Below are 26,376 nucleotides of genomic sequence, written 5' to 3'. Positions count from 1 at the left end.
ACCCAGTCATTCTACATCTTTTTTCCAGCCTCCTTGGCTCTAATTTAATAAGGGCTGACTAAAAGGTAGAGATGACATAATAACTCACACAGTAACATCTATACTAACAACTACTCTATATTGAGTGCTTACAGTATGCATTCAATATGCTTATTGTATAGTCTGTCTTATGCACTTTGCAATTTAACTCATTTAATCCTCACAACAATCCTATAAGTAGGTATTAGCATCACAACTAAGATGAGAAAGCTGAGAATCAGATATTTTTTAACTTGCCTACAGTTACATTTAGGTAAATAAGTGAACATCTGAAACCAGGTGACTAAGTATGAAGCCTGTACTTTTATTAACCACACTATACTGTGTCATTATCAAAATATGAAGAAAATGACTCTGCCTTTTAACACTGAAATCAAACATCAAAATCCTGAATATAGGCTTAAAGGTTTTCCATTAATTTGTCCTACTCTGACCTGTCTTAACTGTCACCCTTGTTTTGCTTCTATATATTTGGTAAAATTATATACACCTAACTTGTTCTAAACATTACACTGACGAACCCTCCACTCTAAAAATACTAAAAGAATGCTAAGGTTTTAGAGAAAGCTTAAGTGTATTGAATAAATGATGTTGAAGAGGAGGATGCTAGTTATAATGATAAGAAACACAGTCTAAACAAGCTTTTAAAGTTTTATGATTTTGTCCTGTTTTGTCTCAAATCTATACATCTGAGGCTGACTCTGCTAAATTTAAAGATGCCTATCACGCCAAATCATGTGACAATTTAGTAACTCAAAACACATTTATGATTTACTGGTATAATGTAAGTTGGAATAAGGAGGAAGTGAACCTTGTTAGAAATATAACCAGATATCCCCTATTCTGTAATACAGGTTAATAAAAACACACACTTAAAAGCCTCAGACAAAAAGACCACCCAGAAGAAAGAGACTCCTAAGAAAGTGACCTCTCACTTAGCAGTCCAACAGATCCTGATAACAATTTGCAAATGCCTGAGAAGTACCTGTAAAACTTTAGCATTTGGTTGAAGAGGTTTAATGATCAGCTGCTTGCCTGCTGTGTAAAGAACCTTTTCTGAATCAGGGCCCCACGCTACTGAATATACTGGTGTTCCTGTAAAAAGGAAAAGAAAAAAAAAAAAAAACCCAAGAGATTTTCATTATTATGCCTTATAATAAGAGAGATAGTTAAGAGGATCAAAAAAGCAATGTGGGGTGTCATTTCATTTCCTTCTTATTCAATGGCCCTTTCAAATTGGAGCATAGCCTGATACTGAAACACAGACTGAATTAATACTGACCATTGAAAGTCTACTAAAGCAACAGAAACACTGTTTTTAACTAATTTTGATCTTGCTTAGAAAATATGATGGGAACTTTTAGGAATTCAATATAGTACGCTATTGAAATATAGCATACATATAAATATATATATAATATACATATAGCATATATAAAATAAGTACACCTCATTATTTTAAGATATAAAGTATCAGAAAAGTCATGATTTATCATTTCCCACCAACAGCAATCAGTGCTTAAACTGACTCAATACATAAGTTGACTTAAATTTTCCATACAAAAATATACATGGTATATTTACCTTATTGATTAATTCCCATTCCTGAGGCTACTACAGGAAATACACCTACCACTCATCTGCTGCTTAAGCAGTTCTCTAATGGACAGAAATCACCCTACCCCAAAATGATCTATCCCTCCTATCTATGAATTTATAAATGACAAATTAAATATCAGATTAGGGGAAGTTCTGCTATCTATCAAGTGTGGCTTTGGCCTGAAAGCTAGGCTACGAAGGGTTCAGATATCCCATAACCAGGATGAAGTTGACTTAACACTTTCAGGGGAAAAGTACGTTTGACTTATGTACCATTCTATAAACTACTTTAAATTTCACACTGTTTTCAATTTCTTAGGATAGGAATGTATTTTTTAACTCAATGACTTTCTACATTATTTAATATCTTCTGGAAGGCTGTACTTTATTTGAACCTAGTTTTTAAAAAAATGAATATTATACCTATTGAAAGCATTAAATAATCTGTATTCCACTGTCTGACCCAGTTACCATCCATTAGGAAAGTGAATCAAGGTTATACAATTAATCTATGAAATATCAACCCATTTATATTTTCTAAAACCGCTTTCAAAAATTGTCTAGAACTCCTAAGTCAGACTACTGTAGCAGTTGACTTTCTGTGAATGAATAAGACATTCTTAGTAAAATGAAATCTGAATCTGAGGATTTATGGGTAATCAATAAGATTTCATTGTTCATCTAAATGGGAAACCCAACTGGTGCTAATCAACAGGGAGTAATCAGTAATCAACAGGGAGTAAATTTCAGGAAGATAAAGGCTTGTGTTCGAGTGGCACCCTACTTCTTTCATGCCATTTTCTTCCCAATCAGAATATAATTCAGTTGTGAGCAAGTCTCAGCGGTTTAAGGGATTTAAAATTCTAGCTTACAACAGACCTAGTACAAAAAACCCCTGAAGCATGCCTTTCATGATTTAGGTTAGATATTATATTGGGTCTAAAAATGCTATTCAATGACATCTAGGATTGTTCTGTATCAGAGGAACTCACAAATGGCCAACCTCATTCAGAAGGCACTTCTTCTGTTCTTGGTAAGTACATTATCTTGGAATATTCTCTGGAAGTAGCCAGGAGCTGACCTGGATTTCACAAGTAAATTGCCAAACAGGATACAACTCTAATAAACTCCCCAGAAAATGTAAATCAAAATTTCAGATATTTCAAATGTGGTTCTTGATGAGTACAGGAAGGGAATAGAGGCTGAATGCTTTTTGATAGGGTGGTGGAGTTATAGGTATCTTCTTTATTTCCATTATTATAAGTTGTAATTATTGTGAAAAAAAGTAAATTAATATATTTTAATTAAAGACTATCAAATCATCATGAATACAATGAGTAAAATTACACTTTCCTGGGGTGTACATTAAAGGATGACAAACATCTACCCCCAAGGAAATAATTCAGTAAATACAACTCCCATTGAGTTATACAGGATGTGACTCTAGCCCTTTAGTTGTGGTAAAAGGCAGAGTTGGGGTATAGGATGAGGAGTTAGGGACGCTTTTGTCCTCTTTAACATTGAATTTGTGGCCTCATTAAGTCAGCTGTGCACCATTTCCTTGCTTATAAACCTTATAAATCTTCAGAATATTTATCTTCCCTGTTGGGACTTGGGAGTTTATTCATTTCTTGATTATAAAATATTTTTAAACCATAATAATGTTAAAAAAACAGATATAAGAACTTATAGTATAAAACAAAATAGGATTATAGAGGAAAAGTTAAGTAATTCCTTTGCTATAACATGTGGCTTTTAACTATGGGGTTATGAGAGATAAGATAAATAGCTAAGTCTCATTAGTTCAATCTTCCTAACCACTAATATTTAAAATGGATATAACATCAAGAACTAAGAGAAGTTTTCATTATATTCATCTCTTATATTTATAATAAAATGTTAAGTGTAAAACTACTGTGTATATGAATGTTTTCTTTTCCAAAAGGAGATATACTACACAACTTCCAATTTGGGTAGTTCTGATGAACATCATTACTGAATTGGAAAAATTAGCTTCATAAAGAAAATAATGATTTTTATTATGATGAAATCCATCCCACTTGCATTTCAAACAAACCTGTAATATTTAAAATATTTTTTTTAAAACATGCTTATTAAGCATTGAATTACTCTCAGTGCTACACTTCACTTTGCAAACTCAGTATGAAAATAACAACTATAGCCTGCAGGTTAAACAAGTTTTCAACAAAAAGTTTAGCAAATTATGTGATGTTATTAATTCTAACACTAACCCAAAAAAATGGACAAAAAATAAAAGTAGTTTCATAATAATTAAATAATTTCTTGCCTTTTATATTGGGAATTTTTATTTATGTTCCATTTCAGTTAAGACATTCAAAAATATCTTGTTTTTCTGACTTTGTACACTAAGATCATGTGACCTTTTTGACATTTTTTAAGAAACCACATGCACCTGGGGTTGTGTTAAATGTCAGACCCTTATCTCTCTGTAAAACAAATTATCTAAATTCTTTCAACCTGTTGAAGGCATTTTAAACCACAGAAGAGGAGACAAAAATGTATTTCGATTGTTTTAAGGAAGTACATGGTCAAATATACCATGTTTTTCACACTCATACTAAAAAGTAGCCCCTAAAAATGTTTTTGCATGTTTTAAGAATGCTTTTGAAACAAACTCTTCACTATTACAATGAAGTATTAGCTATCTTTGCCTTGAATGCAATATAAGTCTACATTGGGTGAATATAAGTAAAGTACTTAGAGCAGAGTCTGATACTATACAATCACTATCTATTACCTACTACTACTAGAAATTACTTTGTAATGCAATAAGCAACCAGTTGTTTATTATGTTGTTCATGATAGTAGGAACTCAATTTTTTTTGGTTGACAAATCATAAAGAATTAAAAAACCAAGAATTATTTCCCTTTCATTCTATTTGTAGGGACATATATTAACAGTAAGCAATCAAGTGGGATTTATTCCACAAAAAAGCAACTCTGATTATATCTGTCACTCGGTTAGTAAAGAGAAAAAGCTTAAATGAATGCATTTGTATCGTTAGTTTCTATTCTCAGATACTTTTCCCTTGGGGATCACAACTTACCCTATAGCTTCACCTTTCACCTTTCTATAACTGACTCTCACATTAATATTTCAGCCTTTACCTCTGAACCCTAACACAATATTTCCACTTGCACCAAAGACTTCAGACTGTACACATTCAAAACTATCATCCCTCTACACATATCCCCTCATTTATTCTTCTCTCTGAATTCTTTACCTCTTACAGGATATTCATTCCTGTCAGTCACTAAAAACTATTCACTTTTTTTCAACTATCATCACTGTCTCTGTCCAAATCTCAATACACACTAGCATAGAACATTCCAATAACCTCCTTACTGGTCACTCCCATTTTTTTTCATTTTATTTTTTTGTTACTATTTTTAATTTTTTTGAGTGTATCTGACACTCAATATTACATTAGTTTCAGGTGTACAACACAGTAATTCCATTTCTCTATACACTATGCTATGTTCACCACAAGTGTAGCTGCCATCTGTCATTGTACAGCACTATTAAAATATCATTACCTATATTCCCTGTGCTGTGCCTTGTATTCCTGTGACTCATTCATTCCGTAACTGGAAGCCTATATTTCCCACTCCCCTTCAACCATTTTGCCCATCCCCGTATCCCCTTTCCTCTAGCAACCATCAGTTTATTCTGTATATTTATAGGTCAGATTCTGCTTTTTGCTTATTCTTTTGTTTTGTTTTTAGATTCCACATATGAGTGAAATCATATGGTATTTGTCCTTCTCTGACTTACCTCACTTAACATAATACCCTCTGGGTCCATCCATGTTGTCTCACGTGAAGTGACCTCATCCATTTTTTATGGCTGCCTAATATTCCATTGTACATTTTTACCACATTTTCTTTACCCATTCATCTACTGACGGATACTTAGGTTCCTTCTGTATCTTGACTATTGTAAACAATGCTGCAGTAAACAGGGATGCATATACCTTTCTGAATTAGTGTTTTCATTTTCTTTGGGTAAATACCCAGTAGTAGAATTACTGGATCATATGGTATTTCTGTTTTTAAGAGGAACCTCCATACTATTTTCCACAGTGGCTGTACTAACTTACATTCCACCATCAGTGCATGAGGATTCCTTGTTCTCCACATCTTCACACCACAACTTGTTGTTTTTTTCTTTTTTCTTTTAGCCATTCTGACAGGCAGTTTTGAATTGCATTTCCCTGATGGTCAGTGATGTTGAGATCTTTTCATGTGTCTATTGCTGGCCACCCCATTTAATCTATTTCTTTTAATTTATCCTACATATTACTGCTAAGTTTATGTTCCTAAGAAATAGTCTTTATCTCTTATTCTTCTGCTTATTTTTTTAAGGTTTGGTATGCTCATAGAATAAAATCAAAACCTCTTCATTTAGCATCCAACACTATCAATGTCTTGGTCCCTCTGGATATACAGCCTCATACAGCCTACCCTCTGGCCCAAGGGGTCTGCTCCCATTCACCTGATTTCCATGCCTTACGCTGTTTGCCCCTATGCCTTTGATCACCTAACTTCCTTCACAGCTCCACTCCATTGCCAACAAGCCCATTTCTTTCCCTAATTTCTTTATCCTTCAAAGCTCAATCTAAAGATATTCCAAGGGCATCTGGGTGGCTCAGTCAGTTGAGCATCCAACCCCTGGTTTCGGCTCAGGTCATGATCTCAGGGTTGTGAGATCAAGCCCCACATCAGGCTCTGTGCTGGGCGTGAAGTTTGCTTAAGATTCATTCTCTCCTTCTCCCTCTGCCCTTCCCTGAAACCCCCCCTAAAAGAAAAAAAAAAATTCCGGTATTTGCCAGGAAGCCTTTCTGATACTTTCTTTCCCCCCAAAGTGATAATCTCTGCTTTCCTGTCCTCTCACAGCACCTTATAATAACAAAAACATCCTGCCTATGCTACAGTTATTTACATTTCCAGTTCACCTCCTTTACTAAATTCATTATAGACAGGTTCCGTTTTTGTCATTCCATTCTTCCATTTGAATATAATGTGGGGGAAATGTCCTCAAAGGTTTGCAGTATTACTCTATTCCAATTTTAGCGTATAATTAAAATATACAACATAACACAATTTAGCCTATAATTAAAATACACAATGCTTAATTATAATTATCCCTGGTCCATATATTATGTTTCTCTAATAAGGATAAAGAACTCCTCAAAGGTCCCAGTAAGAATTGTTTTTAAACTAAATCAAATTTTTCAAAATAAAACCAACTGGGATTAATGCTTCTTCTGTATTAGAGGAGGTGATGACCATGACTTTTTCTATCTATATATCCATCTCCAATCATTAAGAAATGAATTAAGGGAGTGCTTCAAATATTAACCTCAGGAGATAACCACTACCAGGTATTTATGGTTACCTAGATAACCACTACCTAGTATTTATGGTTACCCTTTGTTAAAATTTGGTTAATGGGTAGCTAAAGAAATGTAACTATTTTAACACTATCCTAAGAGTAAACGTGACTTAAAAATGAAATCTGGGGGCTCCTGGGTGGCTCAGTTGTTAAGCATCTGCCTTCGGCTCAGGTCATGATCCCAGGGTTCTGGGATCGAGCCCCACATCAGGCTCCTCGCTCTGCGGGGAGTCTGCTTCTCCCTCTCCCTCTGCCTGCTGTTTCCCCTACTTGTGTGCTCTCTCTCTCTCTCTGTCAAATAAATAAATAAAATATTTTAAAAAAAATTTTTTTAATGAAATCTGGACATTTGGAAGTCAGTTACCAGAGATGCTTCACAATATAACTTTATTATATATTTCTCAAGAATAGTCTGCTACCTGTCTTTGAAGATCAGCTGATACATGTTCAGTTCAACATGAAAACTGCTTTACTATTTCTAGGTAAAATCTAATTAGGAAAATAAATCTGCTGTACACACACAGAAGAAAAAATCATATGTAATCTAAATCCCGACAGGAATGACCACTGAACTGACTTTATGGGCACTTCTTTCCAATTAACATGGAAAACTGAGATGCTACTCTAAGCAGCTGCAGCTTACCAAGTTTTGGACCATCAGGGTATCTGTTCCCCTACATTAGTATGGATATCAAATGTAAAATACAATTTAGAAAGGATGATAATATTATGAGGTTATTAGGACTTTTAAAGTAAGGAGTTACTCCTAATGTTTCCATTACTATTATTTACTTAACTAGACACCCAATCCTATTCCAGATAGTATATGCTCGTAAGGATTCAGAATTATTTTAAAAAGAATCATCAGCCTTTAACTGCATTTATATAGACTCACTAAAAAAGAAAAAGCCCTTGAGTGTTTCTTATATTTCTTGGCTCAAATAATACAGTTACCATGGCCTATCAGGCAACATGGAAAGTAAGAGTATAAATAGAAATAAGAGATTTCTGCCTCAGTTGGTTAAGCATCCAACTCTTGATTTCAGCTCAGGTCATGATCTCCAGGACGTCAGATCAAGTCCTGCACTGGGCTCCCCACTCAGTGGAGTCTGCTTGGGATTCTCTCCTTCGCCCTCTCCCCTCCCCCGACAACTCATGTGCGTTCTCTCTCTCTCTCTCTCAAATAAATAAATAAATAAAATCTTTAAAAAAATAAGAGATTTCAGACTTTGAACCTTACCTAAATCAGTCTTAGGAACTATAATAGTTTTTAAAGGGAACTATTAAGGTATCTTAATTGACTAATAAACGTACCTTGCTGAGCTAAAGTTGATCTCAGCATCCCAGTCTTTGACCAGATTTTTATTTGTCCATCTTCTCCAACTATAAAGAGAAAACATAATTGATATTTTTATCTATAGGAAATAAATTTAAACATTAAATTTGCATATAAAATCAGTATATCTATATTAACACATATTTAAAATTCAGACACAATTTACTCATTAAATGACAGTGCTTCATAACTGTAAAATTTAATTGCAATTACTTTGAAAAAATTCTATCAGAGTAGCCTAACTTCCATGCCAAAAATTTTTCTTTTTTCCTTTAATCTTAGAAGACTTATGAGTATATTATTCAAATAATGCTTTCATTTTCACTGAAATCTCCATCCTAGAATTCTAAGACAAGTGCTTTCAGTGCAATAAGAAGAGTTGCAGGCAAACTCCAGTGAGTTGGGGACTGAATGGAGTGAAGTAGTAGACTTTTCTTTGAACAGCTTGCCTAAAAGAAGAAAGAAAGAATTCTCTAGAGAGAATCATTTGTTAAAGGCAGGATTTTTATTTCATTCTTCTCAATTTTCAAGATGGATGACATGTGAACACATTTATATGCTGAAAAAGAAACCAATGGAAAAGGACAAATTGAAAAATAGGCAGGAGAGGAAACAACTCACTGAAAAAAGTCCTAAAGAAAGCCCAGGGGATAGGTAGGTAGTTTGATTACATATCCATAAACTTGTTGTTACTCTTCCTTTTGATAGGTGGAGCATAATTTCTCTCTTCTTTGGGCTATCCTTAGTGACTTGCTTCTAATAGAATATGGTAGAAATGATGGAGTATGACTTCCAAGGGTGGGTCATAAAATATATTGTAGCTACCATCTTTCTCTGTCTTGGATCACTCCCTTATGAGGCCTGCTGTTATGTTGTTAGAACATTTAAGCAGCCCTATGAAGAAACCCGTGTGGTGGGGAACTAAGGCCTCCTGCCAATAGTCAGAGAGGAACTAAGACCTCTTGCCAAGAGCATATGAGTGAGCCATCTTGGAAGCAGAACCTCTAGCCCCAATCAAACCTTCACATGACTGCAGCCCTATCCAACATCTTGAGTCTGAGACAGAACCACCCAGCTAAATTAAATTATTCCCTGTCCCACAGAAACTATGAGATAATACATGTTTATTATCTTAAGCCATTACCTTTTGGGGTAATTTGTTAGACAACATTAGATAACTAATACCATAGATGAAGATGAAAATGCTTATGAGAATAGGGCAGGAGATGGGAGAGTGATGGAATGGGGGTAAAGGTCAGTTAAATATTTTGAATTTTAAAATTTTAAAGAATTACAACTTTTATTTACCCCATAATTGACCATTTCAAAAGCCTTGACAGAACATTCTCTGTAAGTCATATATGAAAACTAATAATTAATATGACATTCTGAATTATAACATTATCTAGCAGCCTAGTTCAATGCTGTGCCAATTATTTGCTCTTGGACAATGAAAGACACTATTACTAAAGAAAATATTCTGATTCCGTGAAAATCTTTCTTTAAAAAATTCATTTAAAATGTCATTTTTGCAGACAACTTACCTGTAACTAATGCTGTTCCTTCATAATTCCATCTTCCTGCAAGAACTGCTCCACAGTGAGCTTCTACACTTTTTTCCACTCTTCCTAACTTAGAAATCAGATGAAATTTACCTAAAAGAAATTATACTTGAGAAATCTATTTGAATTTAATCAATAAACATCTTTTGAACAGGTACCTACTACTAGACTAGTTAGCATAGTGGTAGGTACCGGAGACGTAAGGACAAGTAATATTCCTATTCAAATCATTGTTCCTACTCTCAAGGAAAAAACAAATCTATTGGAAAATAGGCACAAAAACAAAATTATAAAACCTTGAAACAAGTGGTGTAATAGAAGTATGTATATGATGCTATGATAGATCAGAGGGACAATAAAACTCCACTGGGATATGGTCAAAGGGGGCCAAGAGAAATGTCAAGAAAGCCTTCTAATTAAGCAGAGTTTTGTGGTCTTGCTTTATTTTTTTCTTTTTGCAGGCTATAGAAAAGCTGGAAAAGGTATAGAGGACAGGAACCAGGACAGTTAAATGGTGTTAAAACATAAACTGAGGCAGGGGCACCAGTGTGGTTCAGTCTGTTAAGTATCCAACTCTTGATTTCAGCTCAGGTCATGATCTCAGGATTGTAAGATCTGGCTACATGCTGGGCATGGAGCCTGTTAAGATTCTCCCTCTCTGCCCCTCCTCCCCACCTCTCTCATTAAAAAATAATAATAATAATAGATTCTCTCCTTCCCTCTGTCCCTCCCCTCTTCTCTCCCTCTCTAAAAATAAAAAATAAAAAAATAAACTGAGGCCTAACAAAAATTTTTAAGAGTTTATTTGAGCAAAAATCTTCCAAATGGGGAGCACTAAACCAAAAGTGGTAAAGAGTGTTTCACCAATAGTTGCTGAGGAAGAGACTTTTATAGAGAAAAGGTGGACGCAAAGGAAGGAAATTATTGATTGGCTATAGCCTAAGGCCTAGTTAGCTGTTTGTGATTTGTTATCCTTAGGTTTCAGTTTCAAAGACTTGAGGTGTTTACAGACTTAGATTTTGGTTTGCTCACGCTGGCTGAAGGCATTAGGGCCACTTCTGTTGAATGGCCTTGTTGTTTAATTAATTTAACAATTGATAATTCCAAATTTTAAAATACTTGCCTTATACGATTTTACCCTGTGCCAGGCACTAGGTAGACAAAAAGGAGCAGGCTACTTGATTGCTGTTCTCAAAAAGCTCACACATACATAGGTAAAAAGTACAACTTTTTAAAATTACAACTTTAAAGGACCTAAGCAAACTAAGAGATGTCAAGGGGACAAATCAACTGTGCAAAGAATAAGTGCTACAGAAAGCTGAGAAAAAGGGGCACCCAGGTGGCTCAGTCAGTGCCTTCAACTCAGGTCATGATCTCAGGGTCCTGGGATTGAGCCGCGCATTGGGCTCCCTGCTCAGCGGGGAGCCTGCTTCTCCCTCTGCCTGCCGCTCCCCCTGCTTGTGCTCTCTCTCCCTCTCTGACAAATAAATAAATAAATAAATAAATAAATAAATAAATAAATAAAATCTTTTAAAAAAAGAAAGCTGAGAAAAGATCATGAAATAATGTGGGTTTGAATAATCATGAAATCTAGTAATACATAGCTCATAATAATTATTTTAATTAAGTACAGTGACATTAGAAACTTCCCCCAAATCTATCTATATCTATCTATCTTGCAGTAAAAAAAATCACGTGCCTAATCAAATTTTAACTCAGAGAAGTTACTTTGTTTGAATTCACTTTTAACTTAAGGCTTTTCAAGACCGTCTTAATATTAACAATTCATTAAAAATATATCTAAATCAGGGGCACCTGGGTGGCTCAGTTGGTTAAGTGTCTGCGTCCGGCTCAGGTCATGATCCCGGCATCCCGGGATCACGCCCCGTGACGGGCTCCCTGCTCAGTGTGGGGAGTATGCTTCTCCCGCTGCCTCCCCCTGCTCATGCTCTCGCTCTCTCTCAAATAAATGAATAAAATATTAAAAAACATACATGCTTGAGATGGTTTAAAACATTTCTCTGGAAAACTCTAATACAGATGGCTTTGAGACATTTAACACCTAGCACCTGTGGTTATTTCACTAACCATGTACCCATTCTTACCAACAAAGTCATTCCCTCTTTTTTACACAGTGAGCATTATTTGCAGCTCTGTTACAGCATTTTTTTATTGGGCTGTGATCTGTGTCAGGGCAGGGGGCCACGTCTTAGTCATATTTTTATTTGCAATAGTGCTTTTACATAATCACATTTGTTAAACTTGACCAACTCAGTAACCATCTCCTAACTTAAAAAAAAAAAAGACTATGCTGACATTCTTTTTTTCTCATTCCATCTAATAGCTTTCTTTTCTCATCGTTCATTTTCTAGGCCCTCTACAATAGGCTACGCTTTTCCTTCATCTAACTACCCACTAGCAGCAATTACTTTTCTCCATACCTTCCTTTTAACTTTATATTTATCGCTGGGTCATTTTTGAATGTAATAAGATTACTTTTAACTCAACTGTTATTCTCTTCATGAAACTAATTTGAAATTAATTGGGATATACTTTTTATGCATTGCTTTACAGAGAAAATGCAAGGGGGGACAAATCTCAAAAGAGGAAATTGTAAAGATGACATACAGTAAGTGGAAAGCTAATCCTGTGGCCATTGTTTACTTTATTGAGGTCTGTTCTCACTAAATGTTAGCATATTGCCTATCACAGAATACCCACATAATAAACAACTGTTGCATATAATGGATGAATCCATCACCAAAGAGATTAACCAAATAACTCTTAAACCAGAAATGAAGGATCCAGAAATTTCCTTTCAATCTATGCCATATTTGAGAAATTTTATATATTTAGTTCATTGATATTTCTTACCCTAAAATACCTAATACTGATTTTCTGACAAGTGCTAAAATTATTCTTGCTTCCTATGACCTCACACAAGACATATACTGAGACAACTAGGGTCAGCTCTTTGCATAGATTTGGCACTCAGTAAATCTTTGGACTTTGTATTTTGTCTGATTACAGATTACATGAATAGCACACCCAGAATAAACCATAAATATAAAATACTATATATCAAATATTTTTATTTTTTTATTAAAAACATTTTTTTTAAGTAGGCTCCACACCCAATATGGGGCTTGAACTCAGGACCCTGAGATCAAGAGTTGCAAGCTCAACCACCTGAGCCAGCCAGGTGCCCCCATATATCAAATATTTTTAAGCCCATAATTATCCATTTAACTACTTTGTTTCTTCTCTCCAAATTTTCTATAATCTTTTAAAAATGTAAGACCCAAACTAGAGATGAATTTATTTCTAATTATTTGCCAGGGGTGGGGTATAGAAGAGAATATAATCAATATGGTTATATTAATATATTGATTTATTGAACAAAAAAGTGGATTTGGATAACAAACATGGATATTTAAATCCTAAGGTAGAAAATTAACCTTTTGTTCATTAAAGAAAAAAAATAAACTTTTTAAAAAGAGGGAAATGTTATAAAAGAGAAGAAGAATAGAGGAAACATGAAAATTATATAAAACACATTTCTTAAAGTTAGAAATGCCTTAGGAAATGTCCATGGAAACATGAAAGGGTTTGGAATAGGGTGTTAAGAAAAAGGACACATGAGCGCTTTTGCATACTGCTGAATAGCAGAAATGATTTGGCAGATGGTTGCAAAAAGCCAGAGATCTATAACCAACCACCAACTTATGATAAAAGAAATGAACACACAAAATCTTTTTTTTTTTTAAGATTTTATTTATTTATTTGACAGAGAGAGACATAGCGAGAGAGGGAACACAAGCAGGGGGAGTGGGAGAGGGAGAAGCAGGCTTTCCTAGGAGCAGGGAGCCCGATGCAGGGCTCTATCCCAGGACCCTGGGATCATGACCTGAGCCAAAGGCAGACGCTAAACGACTGAGCCACCCAGGCGCCCCCACACAAAATCTTTTTAAAGTGTAATTTTTAAATAGACATATTAAGAAAATAAGGGAATTATGTTAAGATATCTAATACAATGTATTAAAAAAAATTATCTTTCAGTAAATGTAATTTAAAGAGTATTTAACAGCTTTACAAAAGATTTTACACCAGAATTCCCCTAATGCATTTTATATAATTCAATTATTTTTTAAATGTAAATCTTAATACATTGTCAAATATCTCTTCTAAAAAGTAGCATACAGCTGCATGAAATATTCAAAAAGAAGTAGTAATGTTGGAGAGAATTATTGGTAAGACAAAACACTTGGCAAAAGTCTGCCTTATGTATTTAAGGACCTGCCACCAAATCTCAGGGATCTCTTTTGGAATGTTACCACTACACAGAAGAGGGAGGGGGTATGATGAAGGAACACTGGAAGAGTAATAAGAACAAACTCAAAAACTGTAACCCTTCCCTGCCAACATTGGGGAAGAAAAATCAAGAAAAGAAAGTTGGTGGCAACTAGAAAAGAGAAACTCCTGAGCAGTAAATTAAATTTTTAAGAAAAATTTTTTAAGAATTGGGTTAACATCATACAAAATGAAAAAGTCCTAGAGATCTGGTGTACAATATTTTGCTCATAGTTAACAATACTGCACTGTATATTTAAAAACTTGTTAACAGGGAAGATCTCATGTTATGTATTTTTTTAACCAGAATAGTATATATTTTAAGTATTGGGTTAACAAATAATATAATTCTAATATATAAAATAACCTCAAGTGTTTATCTGACAGAAAACCCCTTGACCACCTCCCATTGACAACTACTTTCTTTTTTCTTGAACATTTCTTTTTCATTTCTGGATGCTCTTTTCTATCTTATCCTTCCATTTCTTTTCTTTGATCTATCATGCTTTTCCCTCTCTTTCACAAGTTCCCAGATATTCCTCATCCTAGCTTAGATGAAAATACTAAACTACTCTGCTTTGGTTCTCACTTCTTTCCACATCTAGCTGTGGCATATAATGTTTTTGTTTTATTATACAGTAAACCTAAAAATAAAATTAAACGTTATAGTTTCTCAAGAGTCATAATATATTTATACTTATATATTTAAATAAATCTCACAAATTTATCTCTTAAATTACATTTTTACATTAAAATTTTTTCCCTCGCAGAAAGTGTTTTCTCTAAAACCAATTTGAAATAGAGACCCAAGCAATTATTCTTTAGTTGGGTGTAATTAAGTGATCTTAATTCAGAGAAACACTCAGACAACAGAAATTATCAAGACTAATTATATTTATTGTCCATATTCACCAGACACAACTCAATTCTTATATACTATTGCATTTAAAAAGGAAAAGGCAAGGGAAATATACAGTATGTCACCTTCTGTGTAATACAAAAAGTGAAATGAGAAAATATGCATGTATCATGTTTACTTTTGCCAAAAGAAACACAAGAAGGATAAACCAGAACCAAAGAGATTGTTTACCTACAGGGAGGAAACAGAAACAAGGCGTATGGGATCGGGTGGTAGGAGTAGTGACATTGCTCTGAGTATGCTTTTTTTAATATAGTTTTGTCTTTGTGGAAGCACCCATGTTAATGTTTTACATATTCAAAAAAATAATCAAATCAACAAGGATGGGGGAGAATGGAAACCTTAGTAGAAAACAAACACAAATAATACATTTAACTGTATTTTAAGTGACTAACATAACAGTTAAGGAAGGGGGAAATGCAAGTAACTTTTGAACACAGGACTTTGACTCTATATATTCAGTATAAAGATAAAAACAAAAGTAAACAAATATTAAACTCTAGTTTTTTGCAGTAGTGTAGATTAGCCATTCTGAAACAACCTATGTGTACTGTAGAATTGAACAAGTGAGTAAACATATTGAAAATAATAATGGGAGCCAGGCTCCCTCACTATTTCCAAGTATGAAAAAAAGAAAGACTGGAATTAACCCTATAATGTTGAATTGGTGGCATCGAATGAACTCATGATTTTTAGTATGGAAAGAAAGGAAGGAGAAGAGGAAGAAGGAAAGAGCAGGAAAGAAAATGGAGGGAAGAAGGGCAGGAGAAAGAGAAAAAGAAATAGCTGTAGATACGTATGTTTTTAAATATACATTTATGGGGCGCCTGGGTGGCTCAGTTGTTAAGCGTCTGCTTTTGGCTCAGGTCGTGCTCCTGGGGTCCTGGGATCTGGATCCTGGGGTCGAGCCCCGCATCGGGCTCCCTGCTCGGCGGGAAGCCTGCTTCTCCCTCTCCCACTCCCCCTGCTTGTGTTCCTGCTCTTGCTATCTCTCTCTCTGTCAAATAAATAAATAAAATATTTAAATAAATAAATATACATTTATATTCCTATTTCTTAGCTCTCTGAAAGGATCTTGAAGCAAACACACCTCATTGAAATGAGCTTTGCTAGCACTCTCATCTTGTTTTTAAAATACCAGAAAGCACCAAGAAAAGAACAGGTCTCCTTGGAGAAATGGATGATTTGGGGGGCTGGGATTGGGAAAGTACAAGATAAGCCTCAAAGAGCTTGTGCCAGCAAAGAAGTACTCAAAAAATGATGAGAAAATACTACCCCACCCCCCAAAAAAATTCATTGGAGCTGGCTTGATGGGGCTCCACTGGCCAAATCTGGGACAATTTTCACAACAAAATCAAAAAATTACAGAAATAAAATAAAGAATCTATGAGTCTAATCTGACATAAGTAAACAAATAAATGGGTAGGAGCGGGGAGGCTCTTCTTTGCAGCAGAATACCAACTAATCAATATGGAAGGAATTATGGAATTAAAAAAAAAAATCACCATTCAGCAACCATCTGAGTAATAAATGATTCAGCCAAATATCAACAATAGATGCTAAAATAGTGGGTAGAAGTTTAAGGAGGAAAATAATATTTTTACAGAGTCTGAAAGTATCCATTCACAAATTATTTATTAAAAGGTAAAAACAAGGGCACCTGGGTGGCTCAGTCGTTAAGCATCTGCCTTTGGCTCAAGTCATGACCCCGGGGTCCTGGGATCAAGCCCGCATCAGGCTTCCTGCTCAGCAAGAAGCCTGCTTCTCCCTCTCCCACTCCCCCTGCTTGTGTTCCCTCTCTCGCTGTGTCTCTCTCTGTCAATATATAAATAAATAAAATCTTTAAAAATAAATAAATAATAAAAATAAATAAAAGGTAAAAATAGTAACTTCACAGATTACTTTAGTGAATACAACCTTTCAAAGTAATCAAAGTTAACATCACCAATAATGGGTCAAACCAGCATCATGAATCTCTCAATGTGATGCCCTAATTATTGTACACTGAAAAATGTGTACACTGAATCTAATTATGAGGAAGTATCAGACAAACACAAATTGAGGGACATTCTATAAAGGAAAAACAGATCTGTATTCTTCAAAACTGTTAAGATCATAAAAGAAAGGGCACCTGGGTGGCTCAGTTGGTTAAGATCATAAAAGAAAGACAGGAGACTCTAGATTAAAGGAGGTTAGAGAGATATGACAAAAGCAATATGTTATTCTGTACCAGAAAAAAACAAATTTCTATAAAAGATGTTATTAGGACAATTGTTAAAATTTGAGTATGAACTGTATATTCAACTTAACATCAATGTTAAATTTCCTGATTTTGATCAATGTATCATGGTTATGTAACAGAAAATCCTCATTCTTGGGAAATGCACTGAAGTATTTATGGTAAAAGGGGCATGTCGCACGTCTATAAATTACCCTTAAATACTTAGGGGAAAAAAAGCGTGTGTGTGTGTGTGCGTGTGTGTGTGTGTGTGTAGTGAAGTGGGGGAGAGAGGGATACAGCCAATGATAAAGTATATGGGACAAAATGTTAACAGGAAATGAATTTGGATAAAGGATATGCAGGAGTTATTTCTACAATTTTTACAACCTTTCTGCAAATGTGAAATTATATCAAAATTAAAAGTTGTTTTTTAAAAAGTCAACCCTTTGTTTTATCATCTGAGGTAAGGAAATTCTAGCTGTGGTTCACAGTCAATCTTCTAAGTCCAGCTACTTTCACACAATATCTCATTTAATCAAGATTCAGAAAAATAAGGTTAAAAAAAAACTATCGTAAGTTCTGTCTGTAAAAGAAGTAAAATCTGATTCAATACTTTGCCGTAACATCCCTTCCCTGTTTTGGTTACAAAAGCCCTCTTCTCTTTCTCTTTCCTTTTCCATGGTGGCCTGAGGCCTACTGTGTTCAGTCAGTGTCCCATTCCCTTGACTAAAGTGATTCTTTCATTGGCACATGACCCAAGCTCGCCCAGGACTCTCTCTGCAACTTGTCTTTAAAAGATACTGAGGAAGAAGCACTCTCTCTGCTGACATTTCTTTTCTAGGATGAGCCTTGGGTTACTGGCTGCCATCATGCTCACCTTGTGGGGACACCCCATCTAACAGATGGTGAGAACAGGGGCCTAATGCAGCTGTGGTTGAAGATCTACCCCTGGAGTTAGGTGAACCAAAAAACTCCAGCTGTGCATAAGTTAGTCAAGTAAGTTTCCATCACTTTTGATGAATGTATTTTTAATTGACATAGTAGGTAAAGTGTAATACAGACAAAAAAAGTTCAAGTTATTTCAATGAAAATAAAAACATTCCCACAAAAAGAAAAATTACACTTTTTACTCACCAGTAATAAAGCTACAGTCAAATTAAATAAGTCACCAACTCTACTGAGTGGAAATTAACATGTACTAGAAAATAAAGACAATATTCAATAGCTTACTAAATGTTGCATTGTGCCCATATTTTTTGTGTGTGTCCATATCTTTTTTAGTGTGGTTCTGTTATAAAGTTAAATTTGAAGAAATTAGAAACCAAAACTGATAACAGCTTAACAACTATTTTCTGTGAGGTCACAGAAAAAGTAAAGCTGAAAGCTCAGATCAAATCCTAAAATATGCCAGCTTCACTTTCTCCCATGACAATAGTTTTATAGCCTATACACAAACCAAATGACTACAAAGATTTTGGATTAAATGTGTAGATAGAGGTATGCAGATCTACAAACATCAGCTTTGTAAAACAACTAAAAGCATGTCACACTAATATGTCTTTTAAATACAAAGATGAGCATATAACATTTATTAAAAACTTACCATCAGAACTTGTGAGGACAAAGCTTTCTGCTTGAGTTTGTTTCTTTATGCCTAAACTTTTTGGAAACCAGTGAAGATCTATGGGGTAAATATCATCAGGAAGCTTTACTATTTGACTTGTTTCACTGGTTAACAAGTTCCACTTCACTATCTGGTGATCATCACTACATGAATACAGTTCTTCAGCAGTAGTCCAGCCCACACAGCTTACTAATTCTTGATGTGCCACCATGTTAAGGAGATATTAAACACACAAAAACCTTAAATCTTAATAAATAAAATAATTTGCAGATGCAGATTATAAGAAAAAGGTAAAATAGGGTCAAATGTTTCAAGCTTCTAAATATACTTTCCACTTCATGACTTTCATATTTTTTCCATATAAAGGAAAATAAGCATCTATCAAGACAGTTGTAAGAAGAATGGAAAGCAAGAAATCCACATGCCAAAAAAGGACAGAAAGATCTGACAACGTGAAAATTTTTAAATTGTGTTACAAAAGATTCCATAAATAAGGCCAAAAGATACACAAAGACATCTAACAGATCAAAAGGTATGAAAGGATATACACTAAACTGTTGGGGGATAGGTGAGAAGAAAAGTGAACTATAATTTTTAAATCTACATAGATCTATATCATATTAGAAGAAATATGTATTATTTTGATAAGTTAAAAAAATCAAGTGTTAAAAGAAGACTGAAATCTAATAGTAAAATACCTGCTTAAATTACACATTATAATAACAATTTACCTAGAAAAAAACCTACAGCTTAACTGCCAAAACTAAAATCTTACCAAACTTTTTGACATTAAATTCAGGAAACAATTCAATTATAATTTACTGCACCTACACGATGCATAGCACTGGATAAGATATGAATCCTAAAATTCCTACTTTATTTAACCCATTTTTTTCAGTCTCTGATTTATCAGGAGGATTTCTATAAATTGAGGTGCTCAAGTAGCCCTCTGTTCCTCCATCAGAACAGGCTGCTTACCCTAGCAGAACTGTGTATATAGAGAAGGCATTTCAGTTTGTCATTTACGAGGAACCTTTCTCTTACATATATCTGGGTATCTGTATTACCAGATCATTCCTGGTTGGGTTGTTTGTTCTCTTGCTATTATTATATAATCCTTTTACTTCCTCCACTTCTGACTAGTGCTTTTTATTGGCTTATCTAAGCAATCAATAAACTCCAAGGAAAAAGAAACAATGTGCTATAATTATTCTGGAATGTTCTAAGATTTAATACTTCAAAATGATAGATTAAGCAATAACCAAAAAGGTAAAAGAAATTATAGGAAGATCTTAAGAATCTGCAAAAATAGATAACAAAGTAGCATTGGAATATTCAACATATAATCTAAACAAAAGGACCTGGTTATCATGAGACCATTACTGAAAAAATTGTTCCAATATAATTGCTATGGTCTAAACAATGTTAGGTAAAACTTAACATTAGAAAGGGAGAATGTTAGATAAAACCAAGAAAGGAAGAAAATACACACACACACACACACACACACAACACACCCATTTCAAAACAAAAAACATTAAGTTTATCCTTATATAAATTGCTCTAAGTGCACATCGGCTGTGTGTGATATATCTTCAACCTATTAGGTCAACTAAGAGTATGGGAGAAATGAGAGGACTGACAGACTAAGAAAGTTTAAAAAAACTGTTATTCTTCAACTTGAAAAGGTAAAAGCAGACAACAGACACAGTCAAAATCTGTAAGATTATATATGGCGTGAACTCTTGAGGGCATACTTTGAAAAGACAGTAAAAAGGATTTAAGGAGAAATCAAAGGAATTATATCTTCACTCAAGAGGTAAAATAAGTAAGATAGTATAAATTTTAAAAATTTGATCAAATGTCTAAACAGTGCTTTGGTATCTCTGATGAAGGACCACATTTTTCTCTATTTCAAAGCTACATTTTGTAAGATAAAATAAAAATGAATTATTAGAAAAATTATCTTATATTTGGGTGTTGTGACAATGTCAAATTGCCAAAAAAATGTCTTACCTCTTACTTTCTAATTTCTGTACTTATCCCTTCACAGACCTGCAATAGTCTACAGTTGATTCTTTATAGAAGCACTAATCTAAATAACTAAGAATGAAGGTAGAGAGACCTGTCATATCTTCCTGACACGAAATTGGGTATTCTTGCTAACAAAATATAGGGTCATGCATTTGAGAAAATATTTATAATCGCTACCTTCCCACTTGAAATAATAAAGGTCTGACTGCTTCGATTTCCCCAGCTTATCCTCCACTTTATCATGAGTATGAAGAAATAGAGCAGAACTCAGTGAAAACATACTAAATCACACTAGCAAAGAAATTATTTGGTTTTAAAAAAGAGCCGCTCTTTAAGATCCTACTAGACTAAACAAAAACTGTGTTTTATGTACTTAAGCACAGTACTTAAACAGAGTAAGAAAAATGTCAATAAGGATTTGAAAGTAAGATTTAGAGCAAATAGTTTGCTTTGGAAAATTACCTGCAACACATGATCTCAAATATTTCAAAAACAATTTAGCTAAATTACCATTAAAAGAATGAAAAAAAAATCCACTCTTTAACTAGAATACAATATAGAAAACTTTTAACAATAGATGATCACAATAAGGTTTATAAGTATCAAAAGGATATGTTTTGGTTCTTTTAAAAGAGAGATCTTCAGTCTCATGTCTCCACTTTCAGCAAAATTATAAAATGCAACTTGATTGTATTCACTGTAAAAATAAAAGTTAGGGGGAAAATATAAAATTTACATTAAGAACAAACACATGTACACAAAAAAATAAAAGCAAACAAAACATCTTAGCACTCCAAGGACACTAAAACACCTCAACACTGTTGGCATCATATACATGGAAAGAAGAAGAAAACTAGTCAGTGTGCTAACCCTGCCGAGGAGTGACTGGAAGCCTTGGGTTGGTTGTAGAGGTCCTCTACAACCTGCCTGAAACAGTTCTACAAGTGCAGACCACCATTAAATCTGAGCGGGTAAATAATTTCCAAAGGCTGTCCTAGGGCCAAATCAAAAGACTCTGTAAACTGGGAACCCCTTAATGGCAGATCATTATTGGTCCTATTGAATGGTACATTAGAATAAATTCCCAAGGTCTAATCAAGGGATCAAGGCCTTAATTTTAATGGCCTCAATTCTGGAGCCCACATGTGAATATTATGACATCATCAATCTGAGGTAGATAGAGGTTGGAGGTAGATATACTGCCCAACAGTTATGGTTGCCATGGTGGCAATGTGAAAAATAAGTGTGTTATTTAAGGAAAAGGTAATAAATCTATTATAAAAGTTATATAAAAATCACAATGTAATTGCCAAATAAAAATATGGAAAAAGAAGAGTAATACTCCCCCAAATAACCTTGTCACCAGAAGATATAAATCAAATGGAGTTTCCTCAAAAAATTAAAAATAGAACTACCCTATAATCCAGTAATCACCCTACCAGGTATTTACCCAAAGAATACAAAAACACTAATTCAAAAGGAAATATGTACCCCTATGTTCACTGTACCATTATTTACAATATCCAAATTATGGAAGCAGCCCAAGTGTAAATTGATAGATGGATAAAGAAGAGGTGGTGCGTAATCATCCATAAAAAAGAATGAATTCTCGCCATTTGCAACAACGTGCATGGAATATATATATATATTATATATATATTATATATATATTATATATATATTAGATAAAACCAAGAAAGGAAGAAAATACACACACACACACACACAAGACCCATTTCAAAACAAAAAACATTAAGTTTATCCTTATATAAATTGCTGTAAGTGCACATCGGCCGTGTGTGACGTGCTAAGCAAAGTAAGTCAGAAAAAGACAAATACCATATGATCTCACTCATATGTGGAACTTAAGAAACAAAGCAAACAAAGGAAAACAAAGAGAAAGAGAGAGACAAACCAAGAAACAGCCTCTTAACTATAAAGAACAAACTGATGATTATGGGGGGGGGGGGGGAGTATGAAATAGGTGATGAGGATTAAAGAGTACACTTACCGTGATGAACACTGAGTACTGTATAGAATTGTTGAATCACTGTATTGTACACCTGAAACTAATATAACCCTGTATGTTAACATACTGGAATGAAAATAAAAAATCAAAAATATATATATAAATTGGGACGCCTTGGGTGGCTTAGTCAGTTAAGCATCTGACTCTTGATTTCAGCTCCAGTAATGATCTCAGGGTCCTGAGATCCAGCCCCAGGTAGAGCTCCGAGCTCAGCAAGGAATCTGCTTGAGATTCTTTCTCTCCTTCTCCCTCTGATTCTCCCCGCCCCCCCACCGGTTCATGCTTGCACACATGCACCCTCTCTCTCTCTCTCTCTAAAATAAATCATAAATCTTTAAAAAAAATTACTCTCAGGGCGCCAGGGGGCTCAGTTGGTTAAATAACCAATTTTTGATTTTGGCTCAGATCATGATCTCAGGGTCCTGGGATTGAGCCCAGGGTCAGGCTCCCCGCTCAGTGGGGAGTCTGCTTGTCTCCCTCTCCCTCTGCCCCTCCCCCCTGCTCACTCTCTCTCAAGTAAATAAATAAATCCTTTTTAAAAATTAAAAAAAATAAATTATTCATATATTTATAACTCATATATTTATATAAACCAAGAAAATTGCTAAATTGTCTGAACCTAATTTATAGTTACAGAATTCTGAGTAATATCACTAACCTAAAAAGAAAAAAACAAATCAAAGTGTAATTGAAGGAAAAAATACCTCTTCGCCCAGTAGAAAATTACTGCTAACTACATCAAAGGAGGTGCTGAGTATAGATAAGTATTCAGTGGGTCTCCCTTAGATAATTTCTCCTTCTCCCAAATCCAAGAAGACTTTTAGATCAGCAAAGTGCTAAATACAGCTGTATTTCAAAACACCTTTTTCACTTATTCTGCTCATATATTTATTAGACTGGGTGGGGGTGGGGACTGTTAAAACCACAGAAAAAAATCTGAAGTTTTATGGTCAGCCAATATGCAACTAGGGTCAGAAACACTTCTCTTCCAGTTAGTTCACTAAGGGAGATTTCTGTTCTTCAAAAGTATGAATCTATGTATAGTAGCCAGAGCAAGAATACTGCTCTCTCCTAGGCACACCTTCCAGGGCTTACTTTTTGGTCCTTAGAAGTACCTTTAGCACCTTTCTCAAAACTCCTTCCTCCCTTCCATTAGACCTTCTCTAATTACAGGAAAAAGAGCAAAAGTATTTACAAAATGCTGCTTTTTCTTTTTTTTTTTTAAAGAATTTATTTATTTATTTGACAGGGAGAGACACAGCGAGAGAAGGAACACAAGCAGGGGGAGTGGGAGAGGGAGAAGCAGGCCTTCCGCTGAGCAGACAGCCCGACACGGGGCTCGATCCCAGGACTCTGGGATCATGACCTGAGCCAAAGGCAGACGCCCAACGACTGAGCCACCCAGGCGCCCCAAAATGCTGCTTTTTCATAATGATTTAAATTCACCAAGCTTAAAAGGATTTTTTTTTTAAGGATTTTATTTATTTATTTGACAGAGAGAGAGAGACAGCGAGAGAGGGAACACAAGCAGGGGGAGTGGCAGAGGGAGAAACAGGGTCCCTGATGAGCAGGGAGCCTGATGCGGGACTCCCTGGATCAGGACCTGAGCCGAAGGCAGATGATTAACGACTGAGCCACCCAGGTGCCCCGCTTAAAAGGATTTTAAAACAATAAAGGCAGACAAATTGGTGCTTCTGGAAATGACAACACAATAGATAAGAAAATATACGTAAAATCTGAATATACAACTGTAATCAGAAACCTAAAAGATCTTTGGCAAAAGTATGATGTATCCTACATCAAAATACCTCAAATTGCTGAAATCCGTGACAATTAGGAATAATTCCTCACCAAAGAAATTACAATTCCATGTAAATAGTAAAGGCAGTATGGTTTTATAAGAAAGGTATCTGCAACCATTTAGAAACCTGGTGCGAAGGAATCAGAGCATGGCATTCCAACACTGGGAAGATTCTCCCTTGCTCAGAAGATTTTCCCCCATACATCCTATTTAGCTGAGATCATCTGCATGAAGGAAATGTGCATTCTGATGTGAGACTGGATAGTGGTATAAGGGAAAGGAAGTATTAGAGCATAGCCAATTTGGGGAAGTGCAGAGCTGCCTGAGGACTACATTGAGGCTTTTTTTTCTGCCCAAAGCCACAGTCCCCAAGGATCTGACCAGTCAATAGTATTTGGGGAGAGGGAGTGGCTAAGGTGGGGGAGATAATTGTAAGAAAATCTCTACAGTATAGCTAAATTGATCTATTTTGCAATTTTATATGTGAAATAGATGGCTTTACCACTAAAAATCATTAATAAATTGGTTTTGGTCCAGTATAAGTCAACATCTGTGGAGCTTAAGAGGAAAAAATGTAAGGGACACCTGGGTGGCTCAGTCGGTTAAGCATCTGCCTTTACCTAAGGTCATGATCCCAGGGTCCTGGGATCCAGTCTGCATCCTGCATCGGGCTCCTTGCTCAGCGGGGAGCCTGCTTCTCCCTCTCCCTCTGCCTGCCACTCTCCCTGCTTGTGCTCTCTCTCTCTCTCTGTCAAATAAATAAATAAAATCTTAAAAAAAATTCAGATTTGAGTTTTTAATATTCATTTTATTATGTGTCAATTATACCAGATTTTGAGAGAGAATATAGACATTGGTAATGATAAGGTAGGTTAAGACTGTGAAAGTTGGTATATGAGGTCAGGGAACTAAGAGGCCAGGGAATGGAATGGAATGATTTGTGGATATTAAATCACTGAGAATAATGACAATAATCATGGTAGAGGATAAAGACAGCTAGCCAGGTGCTAAAATATTCATTGAATGAGGAAAATCGCAAAGAGATCTGCAGCTGACTGCAAAACGGATAGAGAATGGTTTAATCTAGTAGGACTTGTTTAAAGGGACTAGGAAATTATAAAGAGGAAGAGAAAGAATCAATTGTCCAGATACATCAGTGAGAACCAAGGCCTTTTGACACACGGGATCCTGGGAGGCAAAATAGCCTCCACTTGAAGGGGCCATGGGGAAAGCAATTTCCTCAGGAAACAACCAGATTTAAGTTAGACTACCAAGGTAAAGGGATCATTCAGAGTAAAGGTTGAGAATGCAGATTTGGCATCCTATGAGTTCCAAAAGGTAGAGTGGTAGGATTTGGATGGGGAGGAGCTAAGAGTTTGGGACAGATGGTAGGAAATGGTAGAAATGGCTAGCTGTCCTCCAATA

General features: G+C 35.1%; 1 protein-coding gene across 3 annotated transcripts in view; it reads right to left on the bottom strand.

Moving 5' to 3' along the window:
* The window catches only part of IFT80 (intraflagellar transport 80), a 120,265-nt gene that overhangs the window by 84,226 nt on the left and 9,663 nt on the right, over positions 1-26,376 (bottom strand). Inside the window, exons 2-7 of one of the 3 annotated variants that reach the window (XM_078069937.1) lie at positions 23,133-23,190; positions 21,738-21,818; positions 19,067-19,290; positions 9,956-10,066; positions 8,390-8,458; positions 1,025-1,134 (exon numbers count right to left, since the gene is read on the bottom strand). In XM_078069937.1, the coding sequence (XP_077926063.1) occupies positions 1,025-1,134; positions 8,390-8,458; positions 9,956-10,066; positions 19,067-19,290; positions 21,738-21,772 (549 nt within the window). In that variant the 5' untranslated portion in view covers positions 21,773-21,818; positions 23,133-23,190. The remainder of the gene's footprint in view (positions 1-1,024; positions 1,135-8,389; positions 8,459-9,955; positions 10,067-19,066; positions 19,291-21,737; positions 21,819-23,132; positions 23,191-26,376) is intronic. The other 2 variants (XM_078069938.1, XM_078069939.1) reach the window with 2 other exon arrangements.

This window comes from Halichoerus grypus, chromosome 1, assembly GCF_964656455.1.
Source record: "Halichoerus grypus chromosome 1, mHalGry1.hap1.1, whole genome shotgun sequence".
In the NCBI taxonomy this organism is placed as follows: domain Eukaryota; kingdom Metazoa; phylum Chordata; class Mammalia; order Carnivora; family Phocidae; genus Halichoerus; species Halichoerus grypus.
This window is presented reverse-complemented; position numbering and strand designations above follow the sequence as displayed.